The sequence below is a fragment of the Anabrus simplex genome, chromosome 12 (genome assembly GCF_040414725.1).
Source record: "Anabrus simplex isolate iqAnaSimp1 chromosome 12, ASM4041472v1, whole genome shotgun sequence".
Taxonomy (NCBI): Eukaryota; Metazoa; Arthropoda; class Insecta; order Orthoptera; family Tettigoniidae; genus Anabrus; species Anabrus simplex.
Window position 1 is genome coordinate 78,011,402 of NC_090276.1, and position 27,301 is coordinate 78,038,702.

The window sequence follows — 27,301 nt, forward strand, 5'->3', positions numbered from 1 at the left end:
CACAAACCACTTCACTGTTATTTGCCTCACTTTCTTCCTCTCCATTGCAAACATGTAAATAATGCCAATATAAAAATAACAAAGAACACTGTATCACTATGCAGCAAGCTATCGTCACTGAATGAATAGATGACACTTCAGGGAGCTAAACCGACTGCGCCAAGCGTAGGCAATCACTTAACCTTGGCCGAAGTGACACTATCGGGGTTGGAGTGGAACAGAAATCAAACTCACAGTACTGATGTCTGTGTGTTATAAGAAGTGAAAACTACCACAGCAGAATTTAATGAGACAATGCCTTAAACAGCAATCGCTCTAATATTGTACAATACAAAGCTATCTGAAGGTAACATATAAATTATACACAGGAGAGTTTTCCACCTATTCGATACTAAGATGTAATTACAATGTTATTTACATTACATGGGACTAGTTGTTGCTTGCTTGCTTGTTGTTTTAAGGGGCCTAACATCGAAGGTCATCGGCCCTTAATGGTACGAAATGAAAGAACAAAAAATTCCAAAGGCATCCACTGACCAAAATAAAAATAAAATATGTCATGAAGAATGAATGGATGGACAGGAACCCAACAAAACACAAAACAAATAAAACAAAAAACAGTGGATCGGACTCAATAGAGATCGAAAATAACATTATTACCGACCAAGGAACCACTTATAAAGCACAATGATGCTTGGTGTCTAAAGGGGGTGCAAAATCCAAGTCTAAGGCCCCACAGAATGGTACATGTCGCGAGTAAAATAGAACCATGGTATGTGTCATGTTGGGGTATTAATCAGAAGTAGCGAAGACTCACGGTGTTCCACAAAAGATGGTACTACTCACAAGTATTGCAATACGTACAAGTAACGCAGACCTATGGTGTGTCTCACACAATGGCCCAACTCAGAGTCAACGCAAACCGAGAAGGTTCCCCACCTAGGTGTACTAAACACGGGCGCCGGTATTCCCGTGGTGTTCCTCACATAGTGGGTACTAATCACAGGCAACGCAGACCCACGGTGCTGCTCATATAGTGGTACAACTCACAGGCTACGCCCAGACCCGCGGTGTTGCACACATGGGTACGACGCGCGGGTACTGGAATCCACCAGGCCAGGCTTTTACTGCTACTAATCACAAACCTATTTCATACCGAATTTAGTGGTACTACTCGCAAGTGTTCCCCGCGTGATGGTACGATTCAAAATTAGTTTCATGGTTCTAATTCAGTCAGCCCTTGGTCGCCCCTTTTAGTCGCCTCTTACGACAGGCAGGGGATACCGCGAGTGTATTCTACATGTGCGTCCCCCACCCGCAGGGGGTCATGGGACTAGTTTCAACCCTACTCGGGGTCATCATCAGCCATATTAAACATACACAAAATTTGATGAAATCCTAAAACATGTTTCTAAGCAGTAGGAATCTTATGAATATATAATTTACAATATGAAGTGTGGTTGAATTGGGCAAGGGCTATGGCGCTCAAAATGCTGCCAATGAAATTGAAATATTATGTGTACATAGGTAAGCATTAAATAATACAAGTACACTAAACATGCTGAGAAGTCTGGAATAAAAGTACAAATGAGGTGCTCTGTGTTGTAGGTTAAAAAATTTTAGTTTGATTTTAGACTCATGGAATTAGGTCCTAGTAATACATAACGGCTGTGGACCGAGTGCTATGGTACTAAGAAAGAACACAATGTAAACTGATATACAAAAAAATATACAAGCATGTACAATGTCTGGGTAACAAAATATGTAGTTGATACTCTCGAGAAGAAGAGTCGACTATACACCGTATCAGCTTAAGCGGAGAATTTGGTACCGGTACTTGGTGTATTAAGTAACCGAGTCATGTTGACGGGGCTGCATGGTTGATTGTTGGGCAGAGTGAATATGAAGTTTTTGAATTCTTCTTGAGAAGAAAGTAGACACTGCGCGTGGTGATATTAATTGGTGGAACTCTCAGTTCATAGTGGAAAACAAACTGGACCTCGGGCTGAGGTGTGTGTAGCTTAGCTGATAGTTCAATACGGACCAACAACATGAAGTTCATAACCCTTGACTATGTGAAGATAGACCGCGGCTGTTCTCTCGACTCGTTCCCGAATTCTAGCAGAGAAAACCGAACATGTGTCACATCATGAAACGAGTCTGTTAATGCTCCAGGGCATGTTCCAATGTTTACAGCAGCTGTCTGTGAGGGTAATTAAACATTCTCTCTCACCCTAACACACAACGCAACTGGGCTGATAAATGTGCAAGGACTGGCCATAGCATTGAATGAAGAATGTCAAAATTTGAACCTAGTAAGCAAAAGTGCAAAAACGTGCTAAAGCAATATTTTACATAAAATTGAGTGCTTTCAGGCCGGGACTTCAGTAATTCGATGAGATTGTTACTGAGGAACATACTAAAGGGATTCCACTGTAAATATTTCTACAATTCAAAAAGTGTGATCTGATGATGTTCTTTCAAGAATGAAACACGTCATTCTAAAGTATTGTGAATAGGACAGTGTTCTTTATCACTCTGTCTGTTGCTCTGAGTGATACAAGCTACACTTTAATTCATACTACTTGCTAATTCACAAGTAGTCTAGGTCTACACATCGAGCAATTATATTAGAAATACTGTATTATGATTAGGCCTTCTCGAAATTATGACAGAAACACACCAGGAATCCGCATTAACAATTTAGACTATTTTGCCTTATCCTAATCTTTTTTTTAATCATTCTTTACTATTACAATCATGTTGTTGTTGGGTCATCAGTCCATAGACTGGTTTGGTGCAGCTCTCCATGCCACCCTACCCTGTGCTAATAAGTAACTCTAGTCTCTCCTCTAATCTGTTTGTCATATTCATACCTTCCTCTACCCGTACCGTTTTTACCACCGTACACTTCCTTCAAAAACCAACTACACAAGTCTTGGGTGTCTTAAGATGTGTCCTATCATTCTGTGTCTTCTTCTTGTCGAATTTAGCCAAATCGATCTCCTCTCACCAATTCGATTCAGTATCTCTTCATTTGTGATTCAATCTATCCACCTCACCTTCAGCATTCTTCTGTAACACCACATTTCAAAAGCTTTCATCCTCTTTCTTTCTGAGCTAGTTATCGTCCATGTTTCACATCCATACAATGTCACGTTCCAGATGAAAGTCTTCAAAAACACCTTTCTAATTCCTATATCAACGTTTGAAGTGAGCAAATTCCTTTTCTTAAGAAAGGCCTTGCTTGCTTGTGCTAGGCTGCATTTTATGACCTCCTTACTTCTGCCATTGTTAGTTATTTTACTATACAAGTAACAACATTCATCTGCTCCCTTTAAGACTTCATTTCCTAATCTGATATTACCTGCACCACCTCACTTCGTATGACTGCACTCCATTACTTTTGTTTTGGACTTATTTATTTTTATCTTGTACTTCGTATCCAATACAACATCCATACCATTCAGGAATTTCTTTAGATCTTCTGCAATATCAGACAAAAATAATGATATCATCAGCAAATTTCGGGGGTTTGATTTCCTCTCGTTGGATTGTGATTCCCTTTCCAAATTTCTCTTTGATTTCCTTTAGGGCCTGTTCTATATGAACATTGAAAAGAAGTGGGGGACAAATGCAGCCTTGCCTCACTCCTTTCTGGATTACTGCTTCTTTTTCAAAGCCCTCGATTCTTATCACAGCAGACTGATTCTTATACAGATTGTACATAACTCTTTCTTCTCAGTATCTGATCCTGATCACCTTCAGAATCTCAAATAGCTTGGTTCAATCAACATTATTTAATACCTTTTCTAGATTTACGAACGCCATGTATGTGGGCTTGTCCTTCTTAATTAGAACCTCTAAGATCAGACGTAAAGTCAGGATTGCTTCATGTGTTCCTACATTTCTTCTGAAGCCCAATTGGTCTTCTTCCAACTCCGTTTCCATCAGGAAGATGGATAGTGCCATTCTGCGAGTCGGAGTGTGGAATGTTAGAAGTTTCAATCATTGTGGTAAGTTAGAGAATATGAAAAGTTAGATGTAGTTGGAATAAGTGAAGTATGCTGGCAGGAAGAGCAGGATTTTTGGTCAGGCGATTACAGAATTATCAACACAAAATCAAACAGGGGAAATACAGGAGAAGGTTTGCTGGTTGAATAATTTAGTCCTTGCCAATACTTGGTTCAAACACCACAAAAGACGGCTGTATACGTGGATGAGACCTGGAGACACTGGAAAGTATCAAATAGACTTCATTATGACTAGGCAGAGATTCAGAAACCAGGTGTTGGATTACAAAACTTCCCCAAGAGCAGACGTGGACTCTGACCACAACTTGTAGGTTACGAAATGCCATCTGAAGTTGAAGAAATTGAAGAAAGGAATGCAAGGAGATGGGATCTAGACAAGTTGAAAGAAAAAAGTGTGTGTGATTGTTTCAAGGAACATGTTGCGCAAGGACTAAATGAAATCAATACAATCACAGATAACATATTTCACTTTTCTGCCCTGCATCAGTTCATAAAAATATAACTCAAACAGTTCCCAAGTGCTATCAAGTGACAGAATTTGCTACACAGTAATGCGAAAATGGTGCTATAACCAAGCCTGTGAAAAATGCAGATGGAGGATTTTAAATATCTTATGCTCGAGCCCATACAAGTTACGAGCCTGAACAATTTTGAAAGTACAGACGCAGAATTTACGGAAATGGACGCTAAAGTGTTAACTGCAATGGGTTGGCATGTGGCTGCCAGAGAGACAGTCTTTCTATTCCAACGTCCACGGGTGCCCTACGCATCTGCTTGGGTGATGATCATGACGAGATAAAGAGAGGGTAAAACACAACCTACTCCTGTCGAATAACAGCAAGGAGTCTGCTGACGGACAAATCCCTATCAACAGTGGTGTAAGCCATCACTCCATGTGAACGCTGCAGAGAGGGTTTGGGATTAAATCCAGGCTTTTGGCACATAATCTAGTGATTCAAAATTGTATACCACCCATCATCTCTTCTACATTGGCAGTCAACATTCCGATGGCACTCGAGCAGGCTCACCACAAACTTGACACGGTAAAGATCTTTTTTGCTATTTTGCTTTATGTCGCACCGACACAGATAGGTCTTATGGCGACGATGGGACGGGAAAGGCCTAGGAATGGGAAGGAAGCGGCCGTGGCCTTAATTAAGGTACAGCCCCAGCATTTGCCTGGTGTGAAAATGGGAAACCACGGAAAACCATCTTCAGGGCTGCCGACAGTGGGATTCGAACCCACTATCTCCCGGATGCGAGCTAAGAGCTGCGCGCTCCTAACCGCACGGCCAACTCGCCCGGTACGGTAAAGATCATGGCCAACCTTGCTCTTCACAGACTGCCTGCACCTGAATGTGCTAGCTATTAAAATGCCCCCTGTTTGTTGTCAATAATCAATCACTCTACTGATATGATGAAATTACAGTGGATTGAAATGAAATTTCAGAGAGAAACAGGAGAGTTTTTAGTTCTGTTTATTAGCATTCCAGTATGGAACATAACAATAATAATAGCACAGTCTTCATATAACATCTTAAACAAACTACACACAACAGGACACTGGAGAAGGTCAGCTCCTCGGCTTCCCTGTGACCAGCACCTAAAACACAGAAGGACTTGTCAACACCAATGTTACCAACAATAGACAGCAAAGATACATGTAAAATAACCAAGCAAATATACATCTAAAGTCAGTAATAGACTTAGGACCTTGACCACCTAGTTATCACTTTCTTTGACTGTGAAATAAGCATCGTGGGAACAACAATGTAGCTGCTCGCACTACAACCGAACCAGGTAAATGATGTGGCCGCAAGTGAAATGTCTGTACTGTACCGTAATCAGAAATAACAAACAAGTTGACATTTTTGCACTGTTTCATTTATTCACTTAATTTTTACTTATAACATTTTAACTATTAGTCAATATTTTACTGAACAATGGTAAATGATGTGAGAAATTGGATGTAACACAAAAAATTATTATAGCTCAAGAACTGTTTCATGTATGGGAATGGTATATATATTACTACGCCACGATGAGTGCACAAGATAGCCTTCATTTAAGTACGCTCATGGTGGTCAAAAGTCACTTAATAAGCGGTGTATCTTAACGTGTAAGCGTCACCCAGAGATAAGTGAGATGTAACTTGATTTACCAACCGATTTTTAAAAATATTGAACGTTTATGACTGAAAATTGATTAATTTTGGCATACTTCACAAACATATTCAGGAAGAAATTGGACTATGTAAGCGATCAAGTACATCTACAGAACAACTGAGATGATTACACGAGCATCACAAACGACACTGTAAATCATACAAGTCCTATCACGAATGAAGAGATGGTCTTTGAACCAAGTATTGGCAAGGACTAAATTATGATCAGTGCAGAATTCAACCAGCCGACTTCCTCTTTTGTTTCATTGTCCCAATCCAAATTCTCCCACCATATTACCTTCTCTTCCTTGGCCTACCACTGCATTCCAGTCTCCTATCACAATTAGATTCTCGTCACCTTTTACATATTGTATTCAATCTTCTATCTCTTCATATTTTCTTTTGATTTCCTCATCATCCGCTGAACTAGTAGGCATATAGACCTGCACTATTGTGGTGGGCATTGGTTTGGTGTCTATCTTGATGAAAATAATTCTTTCACTACGCTGGTTGTAGTAGCTTACTTGCTGCCCTATTTTCTTATTCATTATTAAACCAACTCCTGCATTTCCACTGTTTGATTTTGTGTTGATAATTCGGTAGTCGCCTGACCAAAAATCTTGTTCTTCCTGCCAACGTACTTCACTTATACCAACTACATTTAACTTTAGTCTATCCATCTCCCTTTTCAGAGACTGCCACCCTTGCAACTTCCGACAGGCTGCTACACCTCTTTCGATGAACCATTTGTTAGGCTGGTCTCTCAACAGATACCCATCTGATGTGGCTGCACCTGTGGCTCTGCTATCTGCTTCGTTGGGACACGCAAGCCTCCCCACTGTGGCAAGGTCACATGGTTTGGAGGGGAGGATAGAGTAGAATATGTACCGTGTGATGGGCAATCACAAAATAAAAAGGTTGCAAACATATGGGTTTAAATTTTTTCTACAATTGACGCAGTAGATGTGCTCAGCTGCCTTAAATTTAAGTTGTTCGTGATAAGCCTCATGATGCTCGGTGCTGGTAATTTTAGACTTTTTGTAATCCTTGCATGCCTCTCTACACTTTCAAATGTATCTTTAATAATTTTGAAGCCATTTATTGTCCATATGTTGCAACATTCTATGAAAGAATGAAATTGTTCACACTTGTTCAGAGCACAATTTTATCTATTTGGTTTGTTTCCCGTGTGTCTGTAGAGCTATTGCCTCATGCGGTACCGTCACAATGAGGTTATGTACACTTCAGTGCTTCTCAGTGAGACAGTTCTCATTCAATATATACTGTACAATGGTGAAGATGAAGCCATAATCGTCAATATGGCATGTTTAATACCACAGCTCCACCATATGTTGCAGGTGCATGTTCGCACAAATCTGTGTGAAGACTGCTTATGCTCAATCCTAGCTACGCTGAGTCTCAGGTAATGGTGTGATGGTACTGTTACAGCCTGTGATGCAAAATGACATTTGAAAAAACTTGTTTTGTAAATAATTTTTATACACAAGAATCAAGTGATAACACACAACAAAGGATATGGCAGCCTTATCACTTTAGTGTTTGTTGCATACGGTAACTTCTCTTATTTTAAATTATAATTATATTTAACTATAAATCATTTTTATACATTGCCATGCAGATCATCCATGTTTGATTCATGCAGTGATGCTTTTTGAGTGTGTTTTTAAGAAAGGCGTATTCATAGAGTTACAAAACATCAAAATTATTAATATTTGAAGCATGAACAATCCACTGAGTAACAAGAGTTGTAAACATTGTCCTCCGGTCAAAGACTTGATGATATGCTGTGATATGTGCAAGATTGGACTAACTTGTAGTGATGCCAGCAGATTACTTCGGCTGGGAAAGCAGAAGGCACAACGCTGCAATCTGGCAGGTATTCCGACTGTGTTTACATTTAAAGTTAAGAACTTCACATTGTTTTTGTATTGAAAAGGTGGACATAATTATCATCAATTTATAGTGTGTTTACATTACTGTGAAGCCCAGTTCTACCAGAGACGTTTTCTAATAAAACAAAGTGGAAAAGTACAACACGGTAAAGTGGCATTTTGCATACTCTTTTGAGCATGGAAAGAAGGCAATTACATCACACAATGAGATAAAATAAAATTTATCAGGTTCATCCCTTTTCCTTGCCACCTCACTCCAGAAGGAAGTATTAGCTTTTCAACATCAATGGCAAAACTCAGCTTTTCTTCCAAAAGAACCAAACAGATGTGACAGTTTGCAGGTATTCATATGTTCGCTGAGGAACGATGCCTGTTCTAATCCACAAAGTCTAATCTGACAACAGCGGTTTAGTTGGTTAAAAATTAAGCTGTGCTTTTCAGAATCGACTCAGTTAGATTAACTTTAAGTGCTCCAGTCTGTTGAACACTAAAAAATATAATTACAACATTATTACATACCTAGGGAAAAACCCATTATAAAGCAAAGAATAACCCATTATTAAATAACAAATAGGTTTTGTTCTTGGAAGAACATCAGATTTTACCAAATCAACATTTCCCCCCCATAATTAATTATTATATTTGTACTGGGCGGTACACCTCTACGACGCAAGTTCAAATCTTGCGCCAATTGAAACTTCTCTACTGGAGAAACCCGGAACTTTAACCACCGAACTAACTCTATTGGTTATCAGAAGATGCCACTGTGTGTTTTTGATTTGCTTTTGTTTGTCATTGATCAAGAAGTGTGGACGTTCTCTACCAGATGTCTCTACAAAAAAACTATGATCATGTACTCTGGTGCAAAGGAATGAACCTTCTTGAAGAAATTTTGTATTCAAAAGTTGTTGTCTTTACTAAATTTTGTCTTTTTTATTTTTTGGGTTGGCAATATTAATCCTTCCTTCCACCAGGTTTGAACTTAGCCAATCCCGAATTTCTTTAATTAATTCTCAGCCAATCATGTATGTCTTCTTCGATATGGATATGTAGGGCTCTAAGCTATCCAATAAAGTTGAGGGGGTGTGTCTACTCATTCTTGAAAGGTCTCGAATTTTCCACGAGGGTATAAAAACTGCTGATTTTCTTGTCTCCGGGCCACTAGTATAACATCTAACTCAGTGTGTGAATATGTAGCAGGGGGCGGGAAGCGCCTCGTTCTTCAGACAGCAGTTCTTTGACAAGGTAATGGCCTCTTAACATCTTTATTTCTTGCTAGCTCAGCAGTTTAACTCCCGGGGAAGGTTCGAAACCTTTAATATGTAAACTATTAAACATGTAAACCCTTTTCCTGGTAAACTTCAGTTTTCTTGAACTTTAATTCGGGGATAGAGAGTGCTTTACCCTCTCGAGCTCCCCCTCATTTGAAATTGAGGTGACTACGTTTTCGTAACCGTTTCTTCTCTTCATTAATGTATTAAAGTTTCTCATACGAGTCACCTCCCTATCTTGGGATTAGCCCCTGTATTATCGGCCTAGCGCTACATAGGTGGGGAGAAAGTCTCTTGCTTCCGTGCACATTACAACAGTAAATACAGTGATTATACTTGTACGATTTCCCGCCATGGCACTTCTAAGACCCATTAATGCATGCAATCACCTTGATTCTCAGTTTAAACTTTTCGAGTGGCATGAAAAACGCTATTTCAGAAATGTATCCAACAAGGTGCATTTACATTATTCAAATAATGCACTTGTGTAAAACAATGGCAAACATAACCTCACGCAACGAAAGGAAGAAAAACATGATTCAAAGAGGAGGAAAAATTATGCTGGCTCCCCTGTGCAAATGCTTTATCTTTTGGATTACTGTACTGTCTGCATTTGTAGATGCCTTGTACTGGTATGGAAAGTGCCCGACGCCCTTAAAACATCGTAGCTTTTCGAACTTTCCTATGACAGGGGAAGGAAGTCTCTCGCTTCCGTGTGCACTGCGTTAGCAACAGTACATTTCCCGGCTGGCAATTCTCTCCTTTAAAACCTTAAGTCCGTTTGGCCTCAGCATTTAAAAAAATAAAACAAACAAATAATGCAGTTTCATCGGCAATGACAATATTGTTTGGTGCGTATGAATTGATTACAGGCTATAAGCCGCGCTTTTTCGCCAACTGCCGGCATCGCCAGTGTTCGCGGATCTACCTCTCCGCACACTGACTGCTACGGGATATTGTGGAGTTCCTTAAAACGCCGAATACAAAATAATTATTATGATTCCACTGGAACATAGCAGATATAAAGCACACTGTAGACATCCCGAAGTAGGTGAAAGTGCACAAAGTTACCCTTCAGTTCCGGAAGACACGTTCTTTCATGGCGCGGAGAAATTTTGAATTTAAATTACTCTGTAAAATGCTATTTTTTTCAAAATATAAAGGCAGTTTCGAATTAAAAGTCTGAATTTCGGTAACGGAACCGACATTGTTCTTCGAATTACAAATTATCCATATTTCGAATTAAACAATTTAAATAACATGCAAAACCTTACCTCATGTTTCCAGGAATGAGAGCTGCTTCGAATTAGGAGAGATTTTGAATTAACCAATTTCGAATTATCGAGGTTCTACTGTACTGTGTTTCTGACCCAGCTTGGAGTGTGTATTCTTTTAAACATATCAGTTGCGCGCAGGAAGGTGACAATTTAGTGTAGATCCCAGACTGGTTCATTATTGGCGCGATCAAAAAGATAAATTACTGAAAGCTCCGGTGACTAATTGATAAGTCTCGCAGACCTAAATCTGGAAAGTGTCAAGACATTGAGAGGGACATAGTGGACTACATGACAGAGTTAAAAAACAAAGCTATGAAATGATACAGATGAAGACCCAGGATGGATAAAATTATAGGATATAATTAGAGTTCGTGGTTTATAGCATTTAAAAATCAGTGATTTAGCGTTTTGATTTTCAAATTTAGCATTTTGTAGCATCTAAAGTAATCAAATTTAGCATATTGTAGCAAATTGGTTAAAAATAGGCATAATTTGCTAAATTGCACACACAACAGTTAGGAGTAAAATCATACTGTTTAATCACACATTGCTCGACATGCAGTTTTGAATTCACTACGGAAAATAAGACAAATATCAACATAAGACTGCAAGAAGTATTAACGAACACACAGGAATATGCTTATTTTCAAATTTACAAACACAATTTCAAAGTGAAAAATACTATTCTGAACGTATTTATTTATCACAGTACAACACACCTACAAGGAAGAGGAATTTCAATGATGATTTAAGTACAACATGCCAATTATTTAAAAGGTGTCCTCCTTCATTTGAGACCGCCTATCAGTTACAATTATGTTGTACTTGCTAAAAGAAAACTCTACATCGACACTGTCCGTAGAGGCCCAAATGCACAGAAGTGCAGCCAAGGCAAAGGAAAGCTTGCAAAACATTTTTTTTCTTCTTCAAGTTTTTGATTGCAGAGTCAGCACATCATTATAGGCCATCTGTATCCGTACATAAAAATGTCCCGATTTGTGACTTTCGGCATGCTGTTTGATCGTCACTTCGCTTCTACCCATGGCTAACAGACAATAAAATAAATCGCTACCGTACTTTTAAACAGAACTACTACTCAACACCAATGTCAAGAATAACCGACTAAGATCAAGGGTCAACACACAAAGAGAATGAACGTGGTGCTTGAAAGTGTATTTGCTGTTTGACTGACTGGTCTTTGCAGTGCTCTTTAGCCAGTGAAAGAAATTCCACACATTGAATGATTTAACCGTTTGGCCTGCCATTACTTGTGAAAGGAAATATTCCCTTACATACTATTTATTTTTCTTCACTTTAACATAAATTTGATTAATCACATAGGCTACATAAGAATACACAAAGCAAAGTGAGCTTTTAGCTCATCTATAGTAACAGGAAACCAATGTTTTTGTTCGTATTACTGGTTTCAAGGGAAGCAGATCAATTAGCAAGAAATGTAGGGGCATAGGTATTGGTTTCCTTAGTAACGTGATCCCAGAACTGTGGGGTTAGAAATTCATTCCCTAAGTCCATTTCTTTCGGACTATTACCCAACCCCCTCCTCACTATAGAGTGAATTTCAAAAACTGGTTTACACGTTACAGAAAGAGTCTTATTGTCAACAAGATCATAATTCCAAGTATCATTTTACTAGACTTCTCAACGGGCGAGTTGGCCTTGCGGTTAGGAGCGCGCAGCTGTGAGCTCGCATCCAGGAGATAGTGGGTTCGAACCCCACTGTCGGCAGCCCTGAAGATGATTTTCCGTGGTTTCCCATTTTCACACCAGGCAAGTGCTGGGACTGTATTGTAATTAAGGCCATGGGCGCTTCGTTCCCATTCCTAGGCCTTTCCTGTCCCATCGTCGCCGTAAGACCTATCTGTGTCGGTGCGACGTAAAAAAAAAAAAAAAAGGAAAACTAGACTTCTCACTCGCTCTTGTTGCATTCTGGTTTTGTCACGTAGTTTCAATTGGCACTATCATCTCGGAACTGAAATCGGAATCACTTTCATCACTGTCATTTGAAGAAGAAGTATTTTCACTCTCCAGAGAATCTTTTCCACTTTCAACATCACTATTTTCAAGCCAGTTACGAATAAACTCATCCATGCCGTGCTTGGATGCCGCCATGATTGTTTACAACGAGCGGCGAAATGAGGTGCTTTTTATTTTCCGTATTTCAGCTCAGAGTTACTATTTACACAGAGAAAATAGCTTCAGGTATCATCTGACATCAATCGGTTAGGCTGAAAAACAAAGAGAATAAATCTCTCCAACCAGCTAACTGCGATAATGAACTTATAGATGTTCCGTGCACCAAGACGGAAGTGTCCGTCAAAGCATGTTACCGCTTTACGATCGCAATGGGCGCCGTAATAATTATTTCTCCTGAAATAAATAACAACATTTATATCTTATTTTTAAGAAAAATGCATAGTTTTTAAAAATATATGTTTATTTCGTATAAAACTGAGAGTTTCGCATCTATTTCGCATAAATTGTATAATTTCGCATTTTGAACCAATTTTTCATTTTATCGCGAATTCGAAATCGCTAAAAACCACCCGTACAGGTCATATAACATGAAGGCACATACACTGACGTTTCGGCATATTTCGCATTTATCGCAAATGCTAAAAATCACAAACTCTAGATATAATCAATTCATTACACATCAACAAGAACATGAATTTCTGCTTTCGCAGATCCGAAATACAGATCAAACCTATTTTTGAACATGGTACAGAACATGACGATAAATTAAACACGTGCACATCAAGTTCTGTATACAGTACAACAGGAAGGGAGAACCTCTGCTGCTCTTACTGCATATAACTTTCTCCGTATGTGGGGTTGGTGTATTGGAAGACTACAGCGTCAACTCAAAAGACCTACTCCAGGCCTCTTCAAAGAAGGCCATGCAAATACCGGACAGTTCTCATGACAACCTCGTCAAGTCTGTTAAACATGAGTTAATATCACCAACACAACTCTAGCTGTGACTGCTACAGCTGCTGGACACTGAGTGGATTGCAGTTGCACTCCACATAAAAATACTACTGTGCAGTTGGATACATCACGCTAAGACTGGCATGACTATTAAGATGATCTCGTCTGGTGCCATGGTGATAAAGCAGTCGAACGCAAGGACAAGTACCTACAATCATTACTGGTCAGTACTTATTGTTAGTACCATACTTGGTAAAGTGTCATCGGCTGTAGGCTATTCCCATGAAAGATTTTGCCCTCAAAAAGGAACTTTTTTTTAATACATTGGGAATTGTTTTGTTATTTAATTATAGAAATACACTGACTGACAGAGCAAATGCAACACCAAGGAGGAGTGGTTCGAAAAGGATGAAAGTTGGGGAAAAAACAGAGACGGCACGGACGAATAATTGATGTTTATTTCAAACCGATATGCAGGTTACACAATGCGCACGGCATCGACTCAGTAGGATGTAGGACCACCGCGAGCGGCGATGCACGCAGAAACACGTCAAGGTACAGAGTCAATAAGAGTGCGGATGGTGTCCTGAGGGATGGTTCTCCATTCTCTGTCAACCATTTGCCACAGTTGGTCGTCCGTACGAGGCTGGGGCAGAGTTTGCAAACGGCGTCCAATGAGATCCCACACGTGTTCGATTGGTGAGAGATCCGGAGAGTACGCTGGCCACGGAAGCATCTGTACACCTCGTAGAGCCTGTTGGGAGATGCGAGCAGTGTGTGGGCGGGCATTATCCTGCTGAAACAGAGCATTGGGCAGCCCCTGAAGGTACGGGAGTGCCACCGGCCGCAGCATATGCTGCACGTAGCGGTGGGCATTTTACGTGCCTTGAATACGCACTAGAGGTGACGTGGAATCATACGCAATAGCGCCCCAAACCATGACGCCGCGTTGTCTAGCGGTAGGGCGCTCCACAGTTACTGCCGGATTTGACCTTTCTCCACGCCGACGCCACACTCGTCTGCGGTGACTATCACTGACAGAACAGAAGCGTGACTTATCGGAGAACACGACGTTCCGCCATTCCCTCATCCAAGTCGCTCTAGCCCGGCACCATGCCAGGCGTGCACGTCTATGCTGTGGAGTCAATGGTAGTCTTCTGAGCGAACGCCGGGAGTGCAGGCCTCCTTCAACCAATCGACGGGAAATTGTTCTGGTCGATATTGGAACAGCCAGGGTGTCTTGCACATGCTGAAGAATGGCGGTTGACGTGGCGTGCGGGGCTGCCACCGCTTGGCGGCGGATGCGCCGATTCTCGCGTGCTGACGTCACTCGGGCTGCGCCTGGACCCCTCGCACGTGCCACATGTCCCTGCGCCAACCATCTTCACCACAGGCGCTGCACCGTGGACACATCCCTATGGGTATCGGCTGCGATTTGACGAAGCGACCAACCTGCCCTTCTCAGCCCGATCACCATACCCCTCGTAAAGTCGTCTGTTTGCTGGAAATGCCTCCGTTGACGGCGGCCTGGCATTCTTAGCTATACACGTGTCCTGTGGCACACGACAACACGTTCTACAATGACTGTCGGCTGAGAAATCACGGTACGAAGTGGGCCATTCGCCAACGCCGTGTCCCATTTATCGTTCGCTACGTGCGCAGCACAGCGGCGCATTTCACATCATGAGCATACCTCAAGTGACGTCAGTCTACCCTGCAATTGGCATAAAGTTCTGACCACTCCTTCTTGGTGTTGCATTTGCTCTGTCAGTCAGTGTATATCAATGTGTATTAGTACTGGTGTTAACCATCCTCATACTGTTTCTTGTTTCTTTCCCTTCGTCAATCATGGTAATTATGCAGACTGTGGCAGATCGCTATGATGGAATTGCTCTACTCTTGGCCGAGTCAGAGATAGAGTTTATGGTCTTTTCTTTAAAAACTCTAACCTAATCTGATAAATAATATGTAATGTATTTGACTGTTATTTGCTCAGAAATTACCTAGTACAAGTGAAGAAAGTGGCTAATATTGCCCAAAAAATGTGAACTTCAAATATTTTTATTCGTATTATTGTTGAATTATGTAATCGCTGCACAATAATTAGCCCCAGGGCAATACGTACGTTCCATTCAAACGCGTTCTATGCTACAGCACACCCTGGAAGCCATGTGCAGTAACTGCTCCTCGTAATTTCCCTCTCTATATTTTTTAGTCTCAAAATTTGGAAAGAAAGAAAGTTGGGAAAATATGCAAGTAAGTTAAATACAGTATTCTTCATATACAGGCTTTCTCATATAAACCAAGACGGAATGCATGGTCTGTGCTACAGCAATTGCCTCAGCCGAGCTGCCCTGCTTTAAGCATGTAGACAATCTTATACGAAATCTTCTTACCTCATAAAAGATGCCGCAAATGTCGTCCTTGCTGGGTTATAGAGGTATTGCGTCTGAATGATGTAAGTTCTGCCACTGTAATGTTTCTGATTTCATATGTAATATTTTCTTTCAGTTCCTCTAATGCATGAAGATTTGTTCTCGGGTTTACTAGGCTAATTGGTGACTGTCCCAATGACAGCTGAAATCGTGTACATCATATCTACTGCAAGACATACAACCATCAATTAAGTTATTTTCATTATTTGTCTGAAAGGATAATCTAATTGGCAGACAATATGAGCTGCAACAAGGACAAACTTGCATGCGAAACAATCTAATATTTTTAAGAACTTAAAAAATAAATAAAACTTTAAATTAAACACCAACAATCATTGTAAAAGTACAAAAAGTTGTAAAATATCAATGTCACAATAACAAATTCACTTGGTACATAACAGGGCAACGAATGGAGCAATTTCATATCGAGGCACAGCACGGGTCCTCTAGTAGAAACCCCTACTTGTTGTGACCAATGTATCTCGCTTTTCCTCTGTTAAAATATTTTGTGCGCGTGCATGTTCTTTATTGACCACTGAGCCAGTAGTTTCAAATGTATTTACAATTAAGTAATGTGAATCTGTGCACTTCACCAGGAAATTGCTGAACAAATGCATCGTGTACCAGTCCAATCGACTTGTACCTAAAATAACTTTTAAATACAAAAATTCGGTGTAGCAATGCTCACCATAACGCCTCCAATACGGCAGGTAAATTATAGGAGACGATCTTAATTTATATGAGAGACCCTGCCTACACTGTCAATACTTTTATTATATTACTTCTTGTACATCTTTCCAGAGCTCAACTGCTCTCTTCCTCAGCCGTGCTTCGACTGGACACATTTGTAGAAACAAACATAAAACAAATTATACATAAAATCTTGAAATCGTTGTAACGTCCCTTTGTGTCTAAAAAAATGTTCACTTATCCTTACAATGTCATTTACTAAAAACTTAAAAAAAAAAATGAAATTTTCAAATCACAAAATGCATAAAAAACCTATTAAGTTAGTTATAATAAAATTTAAAGGCATTAAAACCAGAATTTCTCCTCTTAACCTCGTCCGACCATGCAAGCCATTCTTCAGTTTCAGTTGGTACCAAACATGTCAAAATTACACTTGTCTGAACCAAACAAATGCGTCCCTGCTCCTTACGAGGACAGCAGTATTGCGAGGTTGACAGTGATAGTACACAGTACCAGTGTACAGCAATCTTAATAAATAACATCATGTGGTCATTGGCGAAGTACAGAAAAACACAATGGGAAGACGCTGGATAGGAAAAGAGATTCTCAGAAGATCGTGACGTTCCAGCACAATGAACAGAATCTGAAAATGATGACAAAACCCATTGAAACCTGGAAAAGTTTAAACTGGTTGTCGTCCACAGAAGTTTGACCTGCCTCTGAACAGCATCGAAAGAATAGTTACCACCACCATACGTGGATCTGTACACATCCTAAAATCTCACCTGTTCGAACCTCCATAACCTAAAAAATCTGTATCATCGCTATATTTCTATGTGATAAAAACATTCTGTATCCTGATAAGCTTTACTTTGTCCACTGTGGCAACCCGTAATTGCAGGAAGTCGTTGATTCGTTCAATAAATATATATAAATAATTACTGAAATACTGTTCTAGTGCTTCAAGGAATTGAATTTAATTTGCAATGACGGTGCAATAATCACAACATGAATAACAGAAATACCGTATTTACCCGAATAATCCCCACCGTCGAATAATGCCTGCACCCTCATTTTAGGAAGGATGATTTTGAAAAAAAATGAAATGAACTAAAATTTCTTTCATCGAAAGAGTAACGTAGGCATAAACAAACATTTCGTATCACTCCGCGAGGTCCACGTGGCCTTTACGCAAATATGAACATGTAAATTTACGGATATAGTTGCTTTGCCTGAGATGATAAAAATACATTATCACTGCTATGAAATATATTTTCCGTGAAAATGAGCAAGTAAGCCTACTTACATGACAGGTATTTCATTAATCTGAACTTGCAATAGGCTCGATTTGCTGTAGATCGGAAGATTCTTTGTCTGTTGCATCACTAGAATCGTCTCCTTAATTACTCACAAGTTCGTCACACTCCACGTCTAAAACACTTCTCACATACGGTCTCTTTTTACTTGGAGAGTAACATGACCAGTGGTGAATAATTCTTTTCGTGCAATGTAAACACTTGCGACACACCTGCGAACTCGTTTGATGCAAAAATGTGACTTTGAATTACGTGATTTTGAATTAACTGCCATCTCATAATACAGAAATGCCAACCCTCGCCAGTTTTCGCGGATTCTGCTTTTCCGTGTACTGCCCGCTACGTGATACTGTGGTGTTCCTTAAAACGCTGAATACAAAAGAATTACGATTTCACTCTATTTTCAACTATGAAACACCCTATAGACACACCGAAGTGAGTGAAAGTGCAGAAACCTACCCCTGGACATTCCAGAAGATGCGTTCTATCGTGATGCGGAGAAATTTTGAATTTAAATTACTCTGTAAAAGATGGTACTATTTAAAAAAAACGTAAAGTCAGTTTAGAATTAAAAGTCTGAATTGTTTTCCATTCAAATATGACATACGGGGACAGTTTTCTTCCATCTACGGTTGCACAAAGCATAACTGTACACTCAGCATCGAAAACTAGGTGAGCCAGGAGCGTGTTGGCAACCTTGACGCAAATAAAACCTGCACCCCAATTTCGGGCCTCAAAATTTTTTAAAAAAATATGCGGGAATTATTTGCGTAAATACGGTATTCATGGAGCTGATGCTAGCGAACTGGAAAATGAATCTCGACATTCCAGCAGATCATCACTCCGACATGTGTCTGTCATAGAGTACGAAGAAGAGAGGGCAGTCAAGGAACTAGAGACGACATGGTATTCCGGTCCCACCACTCCACGCACAACGCTCTTCAACATTTTACTTTTGTAACAATTCTCGCCATCAATATCCCAAGAGACTAAAATAGTATGGAAGTTGCCGAGTGTCGACTTCTAAGTACTTAAAGAAGTAGAGCTTACTCTTCATTAGTGCACAAATCATGTCCCTTCTTTGACGTCTAACAGTTAAGAAGTCGGACTAATTTAGTGATAATTCCATCATTGAAACTGATTTTTATTTTCCAAATTTAGAATTCCCCCCCCATGTTACTTATTATAAAACATTTTTATGTGTTAGTAAAATTTAGTCATTTGAATGTGTCTTAAACACCTTACATGTTGCATTTTAAAATAATTTGGTTGCAAAATCACAAAAAATGTCTGAGCTTCTCTGAGTTAATCTCTGCGGATAAGGTGCATGAGCACTTGCCCGGAGGACACAGACTCGCAGTAAATTTGTTGTGTGAAATAGTGCATTATTCCTATGTCTTGTACATTCTTAATGTTCTATGTGCATAGAAAATATAAACAGCACCAACGTACCTCACTACACATCATCCGTCACCTCGAGCACAGCCCCACTGTAGGCCAGGTCCCAGTACTGTTCCACTCCGTGTTTCTTGAAGTGTTCCCTCGCCAACTTCTCACTTGGACACACTTTGAACTTCATCTCGCCAAAGTTCCTCTGTTTTGTCATCCCCTACAAACACAAATGGTCTCATTAGATTTTACAATAAAAACATCATACATTAACCAGAATCTTCTTTGAATGTAAGAAACACAATGTATAAAAACAATGACAGTGAAATCATTCTCAAAATAAAGTTGCAACATATTAGATTGTGTCCAGTTCATCCTTTTATTAAAATATGGCAACCTGATCGAATTTAAATCTACAAAATAGTGCCTCTCCTTTAATAGAACAATTAATTTTCTTCCATGATCATACACTTTTTATTTTATTAATAATTACTGTTCTAGTAGCTTATATTATAGGAAGTTTATTATTCAATAAATTTACACATCGTTATTTACTCGAAGGACAAACAATTGAAGTAATTTGAACAATTCTCCCTGCAATTACACTTATTTTCATTGCTACCATAAAAAATGTAAACTCACCTCAGACATTCTCTATAATTATGTTCTTGTAACCTACTTAAATTACAGTATATTTATTGGATCTGTGATCTATTACACACTAACATGTGATATACAATTATTATTATTATTATTATTATTATTATTATTATTATTATTATTATGTAAGTACTGGAGAACAATACTTGTAATATATCAGCCCGTATGCACCCAAATGTTAGCCTGGATTCTGTTGTATCTGCGTCATTCCTACTGACATCTAAACATTTTTGTGTTATTCTGGAAGGATGTTGAAATTTGTATCAATTATCAGTAACCTTATTTGACTATCAAGTGACCTAATTAAACAGCTGAATGACTTAAAAAAAAAATACCAAATGCTTTAAGTCGCACCGACACAGATAGGTCTGATGGCGACAATGGGATAGGAATGCCTTAGGAGTGGGAAGGAAGTGGCCGTGGCCTTAATTACGGTACAGCCCCAGCATTTGCCTGTTGTGTAAATTGAAAACCACTGAAAACCAGCTCTGAAGAGCTGCCGATAGTGGACATCCAACCCACTAGTCGAAAATGACATCTTTATTACTGGGAAAGATGTGCGTCAATTGTTTCTCATCTGTTGGTTGCTGGTTGGAATGTGAGCAGTTAGCACTGCTGCATTTGATCTTGGGAGAGCTCTGTGCACCAGTGAGCCACTTTAGCGTGATTGAAGAAGAGAAGAAGAAGAAGGAAAAAACTATGTAAGGGCTCATTTATTTAATGCACGACTGGACCGGGAATTAAGATATTGACGAAGTTTAAACACAAACAAAACATCAGTTTAATGTTTGACCTTCAGTGTATCCTGTAAGAATTTCAACACGAAAGCAAGATTACTTCAAAATTCATTTAGCTTGTTAAGGGATTATTTTACAACACACGAACTTCAAACGTATCATGAGGAAAATACCGATGTATACGTATTTATGCCAATAATCCCTGCATATTTTTAAAAAAGTTTGAGGCACGAAATTGGGGTGCGGGTTTTATTTGCCTCAAGGTTGACAACACTCCTGGTTCACATAGTTTTCGATGTTGGATGTACATTTATGCACTGTGTAACCGCAGATGGAAGAAAGCTGCCCCCATATGTCATATTTAAATGGAAAACAATTCAGACTTCTAATTTAAAACTGCCTTTACATAAAATAAACAAAAATTTTTACGGAGTAATTTAAATTCAAATTTTCTCAGCGTTATGATAGAACACGTCTTCCGGAATGTGCAGGGGTAGCTTTCCACACTTTCACTCGCTTCGGTATGTCTACAGTGTGTTGCTAAGTTTGAGTGAAATCGTAATTCGTTAGTATTCAGCGTTTTAAGGAACGCCACAATACCACGTAGCAGGCAGTGTGTGGAGGAACTGAATCCGCTAACACTGGCGATCTTGATTTATTAGTTTCATTTTCCGTATTGACAGTTCTAGTATATTATAGATAAGAAAGGATCCACCTTATCAATACAAGTCTTATTTATATAAGATTCTACTTACAGTACGGTTTTGACTTTTTATACAGTCATCCTCAGTTGTACATTAGTACCTTCACGTAAGTCAAAGTTAGTTAATATGCCTTGCCTAGTAGGAAAGTCATAATAATGGAGTGTGTTCAACGTTCAAATTGGGCATGTTTCAAAATAAAAGCTGACTATATATACAATCTAAAAATGAGTGTGGGTGTGTCTTTTAGGCCTATTTTAAAAGTACAGGTACATATCAATCAAACTAAGGATAAGCCTAACATATAGCAGAACCCCAGAAAGCACCGCCTGTGAATACGGACATTCTCCATTCATATTGGATAAAAATAAGACAATGGACAATGCAAGATGTTAAACTCATTTTAATGAAGTGCTCCTAGTCATCATAACGGATTTTAACATGAACTGCATATTTTAATATGTGATTTAATATGTACTATATATTTTTTGAAGTGTTTATGTACCTGTACTTTTAAAATAGGTTAATTGACATGAATTTTAGGCCTAAAAGACACACCCACACTCATTTTTAGATTGTACATATAGTCAGCTTTTAATTTGAAACATGCCCAATTTGAACGTTGGACACACTCCATTATTATGACTTTTCTACTAGGCAAGGCATATTAACTAACTTTGACTTATGTGAAGGTACTAATGTACAGCTGAGGATGACTGTATAAAAAGTCGAAACCAGTACTGTAAGTAGAATCTTATATAAATAAGACTTGTATTGATAAGGTGGATCCTTTCTTATCTATAATAAACACTGGCGATGCAGACAGTTGGCAAAAATGCGTGGCTCACAATTATAATAAATTCGTATGCACCAAAAAATATTGTTAATGCCGATTAAATTGCATCTTTTTAATGCCGAGATCAAACGGACTTCTGGTTTTAAAGGAGATGGCGTCACTGTACTGTATTGCATGCAGACGGAAGCGAAAGACTTCCTCTACTCATCATATAGGAAAGTTCGATAAGCCACTATGTTTCTGTGCAAGTAAAAGACATCTAAAAATGTAAAGAGTACAGTAATCCCAAAAATAAGGCACTTGCACAGGGGAGCCAGGATAATTTGTCATCTTTGAATCTTGTTTTTTTTTTCTTTCTTTTGTTGCACGAGGTTATGTTTGTCAGTGATTTATCCAAGTGCTTTATTTGAATAATGTAAATGCACCATGTTGGATACATTTCAGAAATAGTTTTTTCCATGGCATTTGAAAGGTTTAAACTGAGAATCAAGGTGACTGTATGCGTTAATGGGTCTTAGAATACTTTGTGACGCAGCAAGGGCTGACATTTCTGAATTGTGAGAGAAGTACCATGGCAGGAAATTGTACAAGGATAGAGTCCGTGTCCTGTGTTGCAATACAGACGGAAGCGAGAGACTTTCTACTTCGTCCCCTCGTCACAGGAATGATAAGCCATGCTGTTTTAAGGGCATCGGGCACTTTCCGTGCAAGTACAAGGCATCTAAAATGCATACAGTATAGTAATCCAAGGAATAAAGCACTTGCAAAGAGGAGCCAGCACAGATTTCTCGTCTTTTTTCTCTTTACTTTTATTGCATAAGGTATGTTTGCTAGTGCGTTATCCATTGTATTAAACTATGAATCAACGGGTCTTAGAATATTTTGTGACACGGCAATTTAGGGCTGCTGACAGTGGGGTTCGAACCTGCAAGCTCACAGCATGGATAGCTCGCTCGGTTTCCCTATCAATGACCACAATGACACACAGGTTACTTCTTCTGTTCCGTATTACTGAAGCAGTCTGCTATTCTTCTTCTTAGTCTATGGTGCCTGTTGGTTCAAGAGCTCCCCACGGGTTTCGATCTTGTTGCACTCATGGCCACGGACATCTAGGCTTCTGTCGGCGACAACATTGCAGTTCATTTTTACGGCATGCAAGTTGAAAGTGCATGCCACGGCCACAGAGAAATGAGTCGTCGGACCACAACATGACGTAAAGACTTGTTAAGTTGCACTGAAACCTTTATTAAGCTTTTGATCAGTGAGTTTTTTGGTAACATGGGCCACCGTGAGTGAGTTTTTTCTTGAAAATTTTGAATTCTTAATTTTAGGTTATTTTGATTATAATTTTTCTCTATTAATAAAGTTTCATAATTTACACTTAAGGTACATAACTGACACCTTCAATTTATTTTTCTGAAAATAATAAAAGGAATAGTAAAATTGATAAAAACATAATTACTCTTAATATGTGACCAACTTTGTATCCGTTACAACACAATGACTTGACTTTACAACAGTCTATGTCTATAGGGTTGGGTACTGATCCCGACACTCGGAGATTTTCATTGTGTTCAATTTCCGTACCCTTTCCAGTATAAACAATAAAATAAAGGATAAACCCTGCCTCATGGTCTCAAACCTGTGTCATTTTGATGGAAGGTATCATTTTCATTTTAGGTGAACTTTCCAAGCAACTAGGCACTTGTCAATACAGATATTTTGGAGGGGTTAGAATACATATCGGAATGTCTGTCTGAAATACTTTATTAGAGACCTAATTTTGTAGTAAAGTATGTCCCCTGAGGGTTGTAATAGTTGTCAGAAAAGTGAAGCAGTCTTAGAATGAGGGTGAAATTGTCAAGAGAGGTCACTTTACCGAACATCGGAGTTTTGATCAATTTATTTGTTGACCAATAATGTTTTATTCTGTTTTTCTTCACATGGCCCAACAAGAAAATAGTTGCCAGGAAAACAAAGAGTCTCCATGGTTATGCCTTGCCACTTATGTAACTTCGATTTTTCCTTTACATCTGTATTTTCCGTAACAAATAAGTAGTACTTGTTCATTTCTGACATTATGAAGTTCATAATATTACGATTATGAACTTCTTTGAAAATCGCCACTTCCAAGTCTTGAATCATTGTCATTAACATTCAAATGATGATTATTACTAACCCCTGAATTTGACGGATCAAAACGAGCAGAAAGCATAAGAAGAAACCTGCCTACAGAACTCCACTTTCTTCCTTCGGCTTGAACAACTGACAGTTTAGCCTTCCTTGCGATAGCGGAGCGCTGCACTTTGTCTTCAATTTCCATGTTGTTGTCTCATCGGACACAATACAATCACTATCACAATCATAAATATCAATTTCATTGTCAGACTCCTCATCCCCCTGTGGGTGGGGGCGGTAGAATAACACCCACGGTAAACTCTCCCTGACATAAGAGGTGACTAAAAGGGGCCCAAGGGGCTCTGAACTTTGGAGCGTGGGTTGGCGACCATGGGCCCCTTACCTGAGTCCTGGCATTGCTTCCACTTACTTGTGCCAGGCTCCTCACTTCCATCCATCCTTTCTGATCTCCCTTGTTCAACTCTTGTTCTTTTCCGACCCCGACACTATTAGGTTTGTGAGGGCTGGGGAGTCTTTCATTTTCACGCCCTTCGTGGCCTTTGTCTTTCTTTGGCCGATACCTTCATTTTTCGAAGTGTCGGATCCCTTCCATTTTTCTCTCTGATTAGTGTTATATAGAGGATGGTTAGTTGTACCCTCTTAAAACAGTAATCACCACCACCATCAGACTCCTCATTAGACAAAATATTACTTATATCTTGTGGAGCAAACCTGCATCCTCGACTCAATCCTGCCATACCATGTGTATTCGTTTCCTATCAGAGAGTGTTTGTTTCTACAGAAACCGGAGATGAGTGACAAGGAAAAATAATGTGTACTGTCAATGAATAGTCGTGCAATGCACTCACAGGAAACAACAATAGAAAACAGTTCCCAGGTGTTGTCGTCATTCGTAGCACATTGCAAGTGACTAATCTCACGTTTTAATCCGTATTGAAATCTGTTAGTATACAATAATAAAGTTTTATTATGAATCCACCTGTTCAATACATTATAATGTTGTTACATTAAAATAACTTCATTAGTTAAAAAGTTATATATGGGACATGTTTCGCTCCCTTATAGAGCATCATCAGCCAAATCCGAATCTCAAACAATTGTTATTTACGTAACAAAGACTTAAGAACCATTAGAACACTTTTGACAAACTTAAAACTTATTCTATTAAAAAATCATAAAATATAAAATCCTTGTATACATGGCTCAATTACATGTGCTTAATAGGAACATACATTAAAATTATGGAAGAGAGAGTACTAAAATATAAAATAAATAATATATATATCATGTCCAAAATCCTAGAAAGATGTGAAGATCAATCTTAGGAGCCAATTTGTGGATCTTCTTAGTAATGAGATCTGGTAAAAAAGTTATTTATCCCTTGTGGATAAGAGTCTATAAAGATTCAAAATTTATCGTCAAATTTGATGATTGAACTTATAACAGGATAAATGTTGGTCTTCAAGAAATTTAAATGCTTGTCATGTGACCTCGGCGAATGCTGTTGGAAAGATATGTTCTTATAGTTGTCAATGACCGTTCGTTGAACTAATGGATTTTATAAAGATGATTGAAAGGGACGTAAATCAACGTTTGTATTGAAAGCTGCTGCTTGGTTTATCTTGTTGAATGTCTGTAACAAGAAAAGGAATCTTGTAAGTAATCGGAATTTGTGTTGCTAGTTAAGAGTGTGTTTCTAGAAACTTCACTTACCCCTCCAATTGCTGTTTGTCGGTTTGGTGTTGTCCGAGGTTATGTGGTGACTGTCTGTTCTGTGTCTACTCCTTGTGTTGTAAGAGTGAGGTGGTGGGGGTTGAGGGGAGGGAGTAGGGGTAGGAGGAGAAATGTTTGTGGGTGTGGTTTTGGAAGGGGAATGTCTAGTAGGAGCGCAGGGAGGGGTTGAGTTTTTTAATGTTGGATGATTATTAGTTATTTTGGGAATGAAAACTTTGGCAAAATTACTTTTTTCTAGATTAAGCGTCTTTAAGAGTTTCGGTAATTGTTCGTGCAACGGATTTCTTATTTCAATTTCGTCATTTAAATTTTTTTCCTTATTGAAATACTGGTCTAAGTGGATATAAATATTTTCTAATTCTGTCATTAGTTTACCTTTTTCTATCTTCTTTATAATTTTTAGGTCTTTCTCTATGGTTGTAAATTGGTGGCCTGACTCTCTCATGTGAGCACTCATCGCAGAATGTTTGTTGTGCTTTGTAGCATTAACGTGTTCTAAGTATCTTGTGAGAAAGTTACGGCCAGTTTGGCCAACATATGAACATTTACATTCTACACATGTTAATCTATAGATGCCAGAGCTTAGATAAGGGTTCTTGTTGGAATTTATACTATTGTGGTTGAAAAAAATGTTTCTGTTTGTATTTTGTGTTTTGAATGCTACATTTACATCTCATTTTTTGATAGGATTAGTTATTTGAAAAATGGCTGGATTGGTGAATGTAAATGTTGCGAATTTGGACTGCTTAGTTTTTTCGGGAGTAAGATTAGTTACTAACTTTTGTTTTACTTTATTGATGATCCGATTGACTGTATTTATTTTATATCCATTAATTGAGGCCAGATCTTTTATAAAATTGAGTTCCTTTTTTAAGTTACTCTCTGAAAGGGGGATTTTGAAAGCTCTATAAACTAAACTGTAAAAAGCCGCCTGTTTATGTGATTTTGGGTGAAGAGAATCATTTTTTATCGTTAGAGGGGCATATGATGGTTTTCTAAATATTTGAAATTCAAAACTATCTCTTATTCGTGTTACATTAATATCCAGGAAGTTTATTGAGTTGTTAGTTTCATCTTCTTTCGTGAATTTTATATT

At 38.8% G+C, this 27,301-nt stretch overlaps 1 protein-coding gene across 4 annotated transcripts in view; it reads right to left on the reverse strand.

Moving 5' to 3' along the window:
• Positions 1-5,496: 5,496 nt before the first annotated feature.
• Prp3 (pre-mRNA processing factor 3) overlaps positions 5,497-27,301 on the reverse strand; it is a 139,748-nt gene continuing 117,943 nt past the window's right edge. For 3 of the 4 annotated variants that reach the window (XM_067156483.2, XM_067156481.2, XM_067156485.2), the window contains 2 exons: positions 19,502-19,658; positions 5,497-5,637 (listed from right to left, as the gene is read on the reverse strand). In XM_067156483.2, coding sequence (XP_067012584.1) covers positions 19,506-19,658 — 153 coding nt within the window. In that variant the 3' untranslated portion in view covers positions 5,497-5,637; positions 19,502-19,505. Of the gene's footprint in view, positions 5,638-16,059; positions 16,210-19,501; positions 19,659-27,301 lie in introns of those variants that run through there. The other variant, XM_067156484.2, reaches the window with a different exon arrangement.